Source organism: Protomyctophum parallelum (assembly GCF_964188405.1).
Source record: "Protomyctophum parallelum genome assembly, chromosome: 9".
Lineage (NCBI taxonomy): Eukaryota > Metazoa > Chordata > Actinopteri > Myctophiformes > Myctophidae > Protomyctophum > Protomyctophum parallelum.
In genome coordinates, this window is record NC_139706.1 from 18,344,770 (window position 1) to 18,357,101 (window position 12,332).

The 12,332-nt window shown below is 43.2% G+C and overlaps 1 protein-coding gene across 15 annotated transcripts in view; it reads left to right on the plus strand.

Annotated features, from left to right (window-relative positions):
* Positions 1-12,332, plus strand: part of myo18ab (myosin XVIIIA b) — a 157,603-nt gene that overhangs the window by 93,705 nt on the left and 51,566 nt on the right. For all 15 annotated transcript variants that reach the window (XM_083773508.1, XM_083773517.1, XM_083773505.1 and 12 more), the window contains 2 exons: positions 3,353-3,481; positions 11,556-11,699. In XM_083773508.1, the coding sequence (XP_083629634.1) occupies positions 3,353-3,481; positions 11,556-11,699 (273 nt within the window). The remainder of the gene's footprint in view (positions 1-3,352; positions 3,482-11,555; positions 11,700-12,332) is intronic.

Genomic DNA, 12,332 nt, shown 5'->3' on the forward strand with positions numbered 1-12,332 from the left:
CACATACCGTACACACACACTCACATTCTGATGAGTTGTTGTCATTGCTTGCTGGTTGCATCACCAGGCTGTGATGACGAAGGCTGGAAAATGTCCTCTCCCCTTTGTTGCTGTGTGTCTAAAGTGATGCTCAGACCACGTAATCAGCAGTGAAGAGACAGAAGTGTTGCCATTGATTGTCAGGAATATAACAGCTGCAAGTTTGGGTTATTTAGTTGGCTTCGTAGTGCCTTATAATATGATGTAAATGAGGCTGTATCTACCATAGGGCTGGGAAATTAATATTCAAATTTCGAATATTCTTCGAATATGGGGATTTGTTTTGTATATTGTTTTTACAATAAGTCATTTTCTATGCGTAAAAACATACAATGATAATGATAATAACCAGTAAGACACCCTGAGGGCCCTAAAGGGCGAGGTCGCGCTGAAACAACAGAGCTTATAAATATGGCACAATTGAGAAGCAGGAGTTAAACTATTAATCTGGTGTCAGTGAGGTCAGATGTATAGTTGCTGGCCTGCTCCATATGCAGATCTAGTATGTCAAACCATGTATTACTATCCATGGTTTGATGAGGTCAGTGTTGTGATCTTCATATGGAGATCCAGGTGATGACAGTCAGCTCCACATATGGAGATCCATGTGTTGAACCAACTTGGCTCATTTGCAAGTGTGACTCGCGTTGCGGCAACCACACTGGTTACCATGAGACTGTGACAATTATGGTCATATATTGACATTTACCGTATGTGGGCTTAATATTGATGACATCAGGGATCTCCACATATGGGCATAACAGAGATTGTATTAGGGCATCGACTGGGAAGGCCCATATACAGTATGGACCTTTTTATTTTATTTTTTGCCTTTTTTTTCTTAATACGGCACAGTTGAGAAGCACGAGTTAAACTATTAACTATTATTGAAATTACTGAAATTAATGTTGGCTTCAAGTTCCTTGAAGACCAAGAAAACCACAGTATGCCTTGTTGTACAGTGGTCATCAGTAATGTCAGTATATAAAATATACTTGACCGTATATAATAGTATATAATATAACTTGACACCATAGTATGGTGAGTCAAAGTCAATGAGCTAAATATGGTCCTTTTTAATATGCCTCATGCAGCGATTCTCAACCTGTGGGCTGGAGCCCATGGTGGGCGGCGAGGGCATTGCAAGTGGCCCTCAAAGATCTTTATGTTAATTATAACATGAAGTGAAAATGTGTTTTCATTATGATACTGATAAATAGCAATTTAAATTTCACTGTTGGTTACATTGATCCAGATAATTAAAATAAACAGGCTCTGAAAAAACACTCTGCAGCGAACACTTACAGTACGTGGGCCCTGGATCCAGAAAGGTTAAGAACCCACTGGCCTAATGTACGTATACTTCATCATATGACCGTGACTTTCAGTTGGAAATCTGCTATTTCTTGCAAGCGACAAGGTATTAAATCAGGCTTAATACCATGTCGGTCCTGTAGAGAATAGTTTTCCTCTTTTTGTTCAATCTTGCTGTCTCGTTAACGGGATAATGGCTTCCTGAACGGGTTTGAGACACCCTTAATATCAGAGGCGAGTCCTGGAGTTGTGATGCGATCAGCACAAAACTGCAATCTCATCTCCATGTGCTAGAGCAGCAAGACTATTTAATGATATTATTTAAACAAATCCACTGTCAGGCAAGTCTCTTGGTCACATACATTGCATTACTGGGCAGTGGGATTTTGGTTGAACCCTATTTTTTCTTATGTTTCTGGAAGAGTTGTTACTCGAGTCACTTTGCCAGCACTTTGGGAGTTTTAATTAGGGTATTGTTAAGCTGAGCCCAACTCTGCCTACTAATGGCATGCTAATGCAATTAAGGCCTGTATTCAAAGGGTTCAAAGGGTTTGACGAGCATTCGCCTGAGGAAGTGTGTTTGCAGTCTTTGCAAGGCACCCGGCGCTACAATATTCCCAAGTAGTTCAAGAAAATGGAAATGACAGTAAAGTGTTCAAGGCAAGCTGATGAAATTAACTGCCTCCACCATACAGTCTTGTAAATCTCTGCTTCCTGCCGTTACGTTTGACAATTGATCATATTCTGCACAAAATGTAGAGATGACATCGACAGGGGGCTGTTAGGGGTAAAAAATAAATATATATAAATGTTAAAGTAATGGAATCACGCCCCCCTCATGTTTTAGAACGTATACATTGATTTAACACATTTTGGGCGGGAACCCCCTTTGGTGTTTTAAGCATTGTTATGCTTTAGCTATTGAAAAATAGCAGATCCACCGAGTGGCGCTCTACGAGCTTGTATTTTTTAAATATCGTGAAAATGTGCCGCAAATCTTTGAATATACTCTTTCAGAGCTTTTTAACTCAAATCTTTGCTTCTGGAGGGTCCCTGGAACGACATATTTTGAGATGGGGGTCGGCGGGCCAAATACAGATAATTCTGGGGGTCCTTGACGTGAAAAAGGTTGAGAAACACTGACATAGAAACATAGGGTTTTTCAGAAAACTGTTTATTTTAGTGTATTGCTCAGTGGCACTGAGCTATACGTGGACACGTAGAGTGGGCGAGCCACGGGGTGGAACCAGCGACCTTCCCGTTCCCAGACAGCCATGACTACCCACACTGCCACGGCGGCCACCCTAATCAACTCGTCCACTGCCAGATTGAATACCTAAATGTACCAGCCAACTTTTCTTTTCCGTAGTTGCTTACCTTTTAGTCACAGAATATCTCCACTACGATCGCATCCCTTCTCCGACCGATGATAATCAGAGAGCTGTTTGCTGCGCGTTCGCACAGCAAAAAAAAAAGAGGCGTTTGAAATACGACACATGCATGCATTTGATATGCTGTGTTGAAAATGCTATGGCCGTCACCGCTGAAGTGGAACAATACAGGAAGGGAGATTAGATAAGAGGCGTTCTAGGAAATCCTCTAACATGGGAGTGGATGCGAGCTGTGTTTTTGAGACCACGAGGTTTCCTGGTTTCATCCAAGGACTGTCTAAAGAGGACAATACGCGAAGACCGTACGGGCGACGACATGTTGCTCCATGGAAGTGTTGCCAACTCGTGACAGAAATAAGCCAACCCACCTCCAAAAACAAGCCAAAACAAACCCAATAATATGACCATATAATCCTAATAAAAAAGATTTTATGCATTTATCATTATAAATACTATGTATGTCTATGATAATTAATGTTTTAGTAACTTATTATACTAATAATTAGCCTATAAAGAATGAGGATCTCTGGAAAAAAGAAAGCCAATTGGTTGTATATAAATGCGCAAACACACAAATATAAAGCCTCCCGCCCTCCCTCCTTCCCCAGGTGTTTTTCCGAGCGGGGACCCTGGCCAAGCTGGAGGAGCAGAGAGACGGTCAGACGAGGAGGAACATCACTCTGTTCCAGGCGGGCTGTCGGGGCTTTCTGGCCAGACAGGCCTTCAAGAAGAGGAAGGTAAGAGATCACTCTCATTTGGTGGATCTTATTATATATATATTTTTTTAATCACAAACGCATGCATACGTGTGCGCCTGTGCGGCCACAGGAGCACAGACAACACGGCGCAAAAACAAAAAAATTAGGAAAAGAAGTAACGAATGAATGATACATAAGCAATAAATAATAAATGAGCGTGAATACATTCAAATGAGCAGTCTAAGCATCTTGCCATGCCGACCACCCAAACAAGGGCAACAACAGTGATCAACATACTTTACATGTGAAGGAATATTAATATCTTAGGACTGTGTGAGGATGCATTTTATATTGCTCTCTCACCATTTACTGTATATGCTGTGTGTGTACATGTATGTACATACATTAGAGAGAGAGAGATAGTCAGATCAATATCCATTGCACAACACTAGCCTTGATTGGTGGCCAATGTTTGACGAGGTGAGTTCCTGCCACTGTGAGGTCACTCGGCAGTGACTTTTCAAACTGGTAATTAAAGGACCACTTCACCACTTTTCAACCTATCTTCATATAGTAGGTCCTCACAAATAATCATGAAAACATTTCTACTCTGTGTCCCATGGGAGGGCTGTGAGCAGTTCAGAAACCGTCTTCCAGTGACATCATCGATGGGGAATACAAGCTTTTAGTGAGGACCTATTATATGAAGAGATGTTGAAAAGTGGTGAAGTGGTCCTTGAAGCTGAATGTCCCCCTCTCTTCATCCTTTCATCACTCCCCTCACCCAGTGCTGGGTGTAAAGACTATAGTGGCCCCATCCTGGGCATGCCTTACCCGTTAAGGCTCATACATAGTCTGGATTTTCGGTGATGAGGTGACCACCGAACTACAACATGACGTCACGAGCCGCGGTGAAGAGCAAACCACCGCCACCGCTCCAGCCCTTCTCTCTGTTTTTGGTCACCTCACCACCGAAGATCCAGACTATGAATAGGCCTTTATCCCCAAACTGCTTTGACATAATTTAAATATTTAAAAAAATAGTTCAACTATAGCCGATCTACATCGACACGTAGTGGCTATTTGAACTCTTTTTTTAACTGTTTTTTTTAAATGCCAAATAAGTTTAGGGATAAGGTAAAGAAAAGTCACTACGAGCTTGTAGGTCTGATATTTTTTGAAAAATAGAAGAACCACTGACATAGAAACATAGCTTTCTCAGAAAACTGTCAGGATGTAGAAGACATTTTTAGAATCTGATCTCATATCAAAATGGGCTAGTCATGCAGTCTCACTCTCTAGTCTGTCCCTACCCACTAGTCCATACTACCTACATCCCCATGACTAGTCCGTATTATCTCCTCTATAGACTGTGCAACTTCCATCCTCTTCTCCGTACTCCATCCACCCCGCTTTGTGAATTTAGCGTTCCACTAAACCAACAGGGAGAGAGGTTCATCTGATCAGAACAAGCCCCCCAGCCAGGTAGTCATCCATCAATCCATCAGGTCCCGATGGGCCTTTGGATAGGCAGAGAGAAAACCTTCAATCGTACGGCCCCTCAACCTCCGTCAGTCCAATCACCTCCTTATCGATCACCTGGCTGAGTGATCCTCTTCCTGTCGCTGCTATAGCCTGCAGTGCCACCGTTCCTCCCTCAACACAGGCTGAGTTGACGTACAGCTCTTAATTCTCACACATTCTGAGAAGAAGCTGTCTTTCTTTTCTTTAACCCATTTTGACTAAAAATGTCTTCTACACGCTGGTAGTTTTCTGAAAAAGCTATGTTTCTATGTCAGTCGTTCTTTGATTTTTCAAAAATAGCAGACCTACAAGCTCGTAGTGCGCCACTCGGTGGCGCGCTATGAGCTTGTAGATCTGCTATTTTTCAATAGCTAAAGCATAACATAATGCTAACACCAAAAGGGGTTCCCGCCCAAAATGGGTTAAAAAAAACAAAATCACCCTGTTTTTCAACTCCCTCTCTCTCTGTCTTCTTCCTCTTAAATAAGTTGCTGGTTTGGTTTGGTCCTTTGACTTTCCGTACAATCAACCACCTGTTTCTTCACATCATGGTCACAGTAAATGGCTACCGATTTAAAATTCCCATTCACCATGGGAAGCAGTTGGTTTTCTCTCGAGAAACACACCTGTGTGTGTGTGTGAGTGTGAGTGTGAGTGTGAGTGTGAGTGTGAGTGTGAGTGTGAGTGTGAGTGTGAGTGTCAGTGTCAGTGTCAGTGTCAGTGTCAGTGTCAGTGTCAGTGTCAGTGTCAGTGTCAGTGTCAGTGTCAGTGTCAGTGTCAGTGTCAGTGTCAGTGTCAGTGTCAGTGTCAGTGTCAGTGTCAGTGTCAGTGTCAGTGTCAGTGTCAGTGTCAGTGTCAGTGTCAGTGTGAGTGTGTCCTCAGAAATAGACCAACAGTTGTGTACGTACCTTGCCATGATGTAACTAGTTGAACAGATGAGATACAGTATATCGCGTACCGTAGTTGATATATTGTTAATTAAGCGTCTCATTTGTATGATGAAAAAGCACTCTTTTAGCATGATATAAACGAAGACCAACAAAGTGGATTCTGACGATATATAATCACAATAATATTTTTGGATTCTTTTTTTTTTTTTTTTTTTTTTTAAGATATTTTTTGCGGCTTACGCCTTTTATTGATTTTTGAAGGGACAGACAGTAGGCTGACAGGAAACGGGAGAGAGATGGGGGGATGACATGCAGTAAAGGCCGTGTCGGGTCCGGGAGTCGAACCCGCGGCACACTGCGACTGGATCACCAGTCCGGTGCCCAGACCGTTACGCTACGGCCTGGGCCATATTTTTGGATTCTTGGGGTCGCATGGTTGAAAGTGGTTAACAGATTGTGTGCCCAAGACGTCCACAGACGTCCTGGGGAGTACCCCGTATGGGGTGCCCAAGACATCTGTGGACGTCTGTTGGGCGGGAACCCATTTTGGTTATAATTGGTTATAATGTTATAATTTTGCTATTGAAAAATAGCAGATCTACAAGCTCATAACGCGCCACCGAGTGGCGCGCTACGAGCTTGTATGTGTGCTATTTTTTTTAAATCGTGAAAATATTTATTTCAGAAAACTGGAGGATTTAGAATAATTTTTTTTTTTAATTTCAAGGTCAGGCCTAAATGTGTTAATAGACCCCGGTTCTCTCTCTCAGAACCAACAGAACAGCTCCATGACCAGTTCTCTGCATGCTAATGTCCGCAGAGCTAGAGTGCATTCTCCACACAGCCATTTGATGGAAGCCAGATTTAAAAAAGAAAATGCGTATTTGACTTCCCAGACTAGCCACATGGAGTCACACCATTCCCATGTGGACCATCTTTTTAGAATGTTGTATTCTTTCTCTCCATACCTGTCTCTCTCTGTGCCTCCTGAAAAAGGTGGCCAGTAAACGCTTTCATTTGTTGTGTTACTTCGGTCCTGTGTGTGAGGTATTGGTCCATAGTGCAGTCAGAGCCTCCCCATCTCTTCATAACTACTCAGTGCAGCAAAGGGTGTGTGTGTGTGTGTGTGTGTGTGTGTGTGTGTGTGTGTGTGTGTGTGTGTGTGTGTGTGTGTGTGTGTGTGTGTGTGTGTGTGACCTCCCCCCCCCGTGTGTGTGTGTGCACACGCACGCAAGCACACACAATGTGTGACTATTGGAGCCTTGGAGGCCTTGTCATAATCCCAGCTCAGTGGTGAGGGCTAGGAAGTGTGGAGTACAATTTGGTGTGTGTTCTTTCTCTCTCACACACGTGCGCACACACACACACACACACACAAACACTGTGTGTGCATAATGAAACGAAATATTGCAGTCCTCTGCTGACTGACAGACTAACAGCACTGGTAGGGATCGTACTGCTGTGTGTGTGTGTGCTCAATTGTTTTGAGAGAAATGCCACTTTTTGGGAGTGTCTGACTGACTACATCTTGCTGTGGGAGTGAGCAATTGTTTTGTCAGGTATTCATGGTACATACTGTGTTCAGGATCTACAGAAAGATTTCACATGCATGTGAACGGCTACTTTGCGTGCCCATGAGGGCCACACAGATGTGTGTGAGTTTCCGTGTGTGAGTGTAACATTTACCATATATACATTTGCGTGTGACTGTTTGTGTGTGAAGGGAGAGATTAGGCTCTGAAACCCTCTCCTCTAGTTTAATTCCCATGTCTGTTTGGGATTTTCTGCTGTGCTGGGCTCAAGGCTGCCGACTAAAATTACTTTTCAAGGACATTTGGGCTTCAATTTATTGTTCGGTCTCCCTTGAAGGACTTCTGTCCCACTCACTCTCGAGTCATCATCTCCCGCCGTAAGTAACCATTTCTTATAATTGATGTAGCTCGGAATTGGGTCTATAATATCTGCCATGATGACCCCCCCCCCCCCCGCCCCCCCTGCTTTTAGCAACTCGTTGCTAATGTGCTAAAAACAAGCGTGGTGCCCTTCTTTGTCAACCACGGTCGGCATTCTTGACGGATTCTGGCAGAGTTTCAGACGCTATAGACTTTGACTGAGCCCCTGGGGCAGGGAAAGGGGAACAAGGCCAGCACTTTCATAGGTGCCTCTCAAAAGCCGCCTGTGAGCCAAAGTCCCGGTGCATAATGTAAGCCTGTGTACAGTGACGTCTCGCACTTCTCCCAACAGTAGCCTTAGAGTGTGTGCTTTCACTTGGATTTAAGCACAAACGGTCGTGTGTCTGCCTTCCAATTTCAACCCTTGGAGGAAACGAGTGAAGAGCTGAACTTGTTCATTGTTTTAACCCATTTTGGGCGGGAACCCCTTTTGGTGCATTATGTTATGCTTTAGCTATTGAAAAATAGCAGATCTACAAGCTCATAGCACTTCACCGAGTGGCGCGCTACGAGCTTGTATGTCTGCTATTTTACAAAAATCGAAGAACGACTTACATAGAAACATAGCTTTTTCAGAAAACTGATGTAGAAGACATTTTTAGAATCTGATCTCAGGTCAAAATGTAATAAAAGTGATGGCTATAGGTGAGCTGTGTGTGTGTGTTACCCACTTCTGTAAACAGAGGTAGGCTGTATAGTCTCTATCACCCAGGAGCTTTGCACTGGAAAATAGTGTAGTTGTACACCTGTCTGTTGGATATCTTGGATCCTTTCCCTGGACCATAAAACGGGAGCGTATTTCCATTATCTCCCAGACTGTGTGTGTGTGTGTGTGTGTGTGTGTGTGTGTGTGTGTGTGTGTGTGTGTGTGTGTGTGTGTGTGTGTGTGTGTGTGTGTGTGTGTGTGTGTGTGTGTGTGTGTGTGTGTGTGTGTGTGTGTGTGTGTGTGTGTGTGTGTGTGAAACTTGCGGATGACGGAATCCGCGTGTGCATATTTTATAATCCGCCCGTTGTCTGACCGCATTCATTAATTATTACAATTTATGCGAGTTTTTGTGTGTTTTTAAAAGCTATAATAATAAGCCTATAGATACAGTAGATGCCATTCATTTATTTCCCACATTATTTCCTCTGTGGTTGATCCAATATTAACTTATAATATATTTGAAAGACCCAAATCCACCCTAAACTCCGCCACCCTATTTTCGTCAGTGCCGTAGCCGTTATCCCTAAACTTCTGAAAAACATTTTTAAATTGTTCAACTAGCCAATTGCGATGTTGTGAGTTTGTAGATCAGCTATTTGAACTATTCAGAAAGGTTTTTCAAAATGGAAAGAAAAGAAAAGGGACAAAGAAGTTTTAAGGGTTAAAGGAGAATTCCATGTTTTCTTACCTTATTTGTAGTTGTTACGTCCCCACCAAAGAGGTCCAGGTGTTATTTTGTGCAAAAGCGCATTATTGGCTATTTCCCCTATAATATAAGCCCTCAATGAATTTAATTGCATTGAATTGAATGGGAACATTGGGGTGTTGTGCTAATTTACTTATTTCCATCGCTCAAAAATAATTTTTTTCTATATATCCTCCCTTCATAATGTAAATACTATCCCAAGTGGCACACTTTACTACTTATTTCGATGGAAATAAGAGAATTAGCACAAAAACCCAACCCCCATTGAGGGCTTATTTTAGGGGAAATGGCCAATAATGCACTTTTGCACAAAATAACACCTGGACGTCTTTGGTGGGGATGTAACGACTACAAATAAAGGTAAGAAAGCCTCCTAGCATGGAATTCTCCTTTAAGGGTAAGGCACTGGCGCACACAGGGCCCTTAATGTGCAGCTGCTGTCTTGCACAAGTCTCAACATCGTGCATAAATGTGTTCATTTCCTGTTCACTTCCCTCGTCGCCCAAACACAAAATCCATTAGTTTGTTTCTCGTGTATCGACTTGAAGGTCCTCCTCCCACCTCTGCAACCTCCGCTGAGGAAGAGCCTTCAAAGCACTTCAAAGAGGAAGGGGAAGGGAGAGGAGGTGCTGAGGTAGAGAATGGGGAGAGAGAGGGGGGGGAGACAGAAACTGTGTCTTGCCAATGGGGAATAGACAAATAGAACAGATCCGATGGTTCATTTGAAGCCCTACATGTGTCTCTCTCTCTTTCTCACACTTCCTCTCCCTCTATCTGTACAGTCTGCTCTCTGTCTTCTGTATGTTTCTTCCTCTCTCTCTCTCTCTCTCTCTCTCTCTCTCTGTCTCCTCCCTCCGTCTCTTTGACATTCATGGTGAACGTGGAGAATGGAAGAGCGTGGGGATTCCTCTGCCAGCCAGCCAGCCAATAGTGAGCCTAATTAAATCGTTGCCTAAAGACAGAACCCACTCCCCCCTGACTGGGAACAGGTGTGCTTAGGCAGACGCGTGTGTGCGTGTGCGTGTGTGCGTGTGTGTGTGTGCGTGTGTGTGTGTGTGTGTGTGCGCAGGAGAGACAGACTATGTTGTCTGTGACTCGCACAGTGCGTACAGTAGCTAGTAGCTACATGGTCTAAAGGAGAGGTAGAGGGCAAAGGAAGAGACAGACATGATTGCACTGTTATTTCTACACACACACACACGCACGCAGGTGGTTTCCCTTGCCTTTAGCCAGGGGAGTTAAGTTGCCATTTTCGGCACGACCTGCACAGCATGACAACAGGCGGATCGAGACTTTAGACGTTTCTGCTCTGGTGGACTTGAGGCCAATTTTACCCCAATTGTGTGTGTCTAAATGGGTTGCCAGATTACACCTGCTGTTTGTGAAGATTCCAGCATGGAAGTCCTCCTAATGCCTGTCCAGCAGGCTGCCAAAGTGGTATTGATGTTTGGTTTGATTTCCACTAAGCTTTGTCTCTCTCTCTCTCTCGCTCTCGCTCTCGTTCTCTCTCTCTCTCTGTGTGTGGATGTTCCATGGTGAAATAAGCAACCAGCCAGCCCAGAGCTGATAGTTTGATTAGACTGAAATGAAACACAATGAACGTGATGCCCATGCCGTTATGCGTCAAACAAATTACACATCTGTATTGTCAAGAATGCACACACAGAGCAGTACCATGGTTATCATGTGTGTCTCTCTGTGGTTAGTCAGTCCTCTTTCTCATCAACTGAATGAGCCCCAATCTGAACTGATTATCCGTGTTATAGTAGATCGGATTTACCACAGACACCTTTTTTTTGGTATGTTTAGACACGAGTTTGTGGGTTGTTGAAATGAAGAATACAGTGTGTGTTAGGGTGTGTGTGTTGTTTTCTTTTTTCTTTTTGTATTTCTTGATAAAATATTTAATTTGACTATTCAATTATTTGGAAATGGGTAATCTCAGAACATCAATGTGAATCTGTTGTGCCCGTTGACTCATTCTTCAACTCATTCTGATATTTGTCTGCATCTTAGGAACTAAGGGCTCTGTTTCGTCCATGCAAACCCCTTATCCCTAAACTACTTTGCCTATTTATTTTTTACTATTTTGAAAAACCTTTTTGAATAGTTAAAATAGCCAATCTACATCGACACGTTGTGAGCTTGTAAATTGGCTAATTTAACTACCGTTATTCAAAAAAGTTTTTGCAAAATGGTTAAAAAAAAGTAGTTTAGTGATAAGGGATTTAGCATGGACCGTTATTTTTATTTTTTTCAACAGCCTTAAAATAGAGAGCATATTGTTCTATTGTAAAGTGATATTCTACTGTGTGTGTGTGTGTGTTGATAACAGATCCAGGACTTGGCAATCCGCTGCATTCAGAAGAACATAGTGAAGAACAAGGGCGTGAAGGGCTGGTACTGGTGGAAGCTCTTCACCACCGTCAGACCTCTCATCCAGGTCCAGCTTACAGAGGAACAGATCCGTGGCAAGGACGTGAGTACTACTATGCACATATCCTGGCCAGCATTCTTTTTTCGGGTTTATGATCCGGTCGGGAGCGGAGGATATTGCTATGTCATGTTGTAGTCATTGTTTTGTAGTCATCGGGCAGAAACCATGAATCTGGAAAACTTCCTTTTCTCTCAAACCGATTTTTCTCAATATAAGCTGCAGGCTATACGAGAGCTTTTATTGTTATTCTTCCGGTTTGAGGGAAAGGAAGTTCCAGATGATTGTTCCTGCCTGATGACTACAAAACAATACTACAACATGACATAGCGATATCATGCGCTCCCGACCGGTTCACAGGGCAATTTTGTAACACAGACCAGGCTTTACTCCGAGGTGGAAAGCCTGGTGACGCGAGGTTACTATGCACACAAAATGCATCCATGTACTGTACACATGCCCGCATGCACCTGCACACATGCATGCACGCGGTTACACAGAAACAGACACACACACTCATGCTTATCTATTGTCTAGTGCCCAAGGGCATCAGTGTGCTTGCATGTGCACACTAGTGGTACACACAATCACAAAGAGATGCTTCTATAAGTGCCTTGGAGACACAGTGAGTGGTTGACTTTGTTACCTGAGAACACTGGTATTTGATCTGCCGATTTA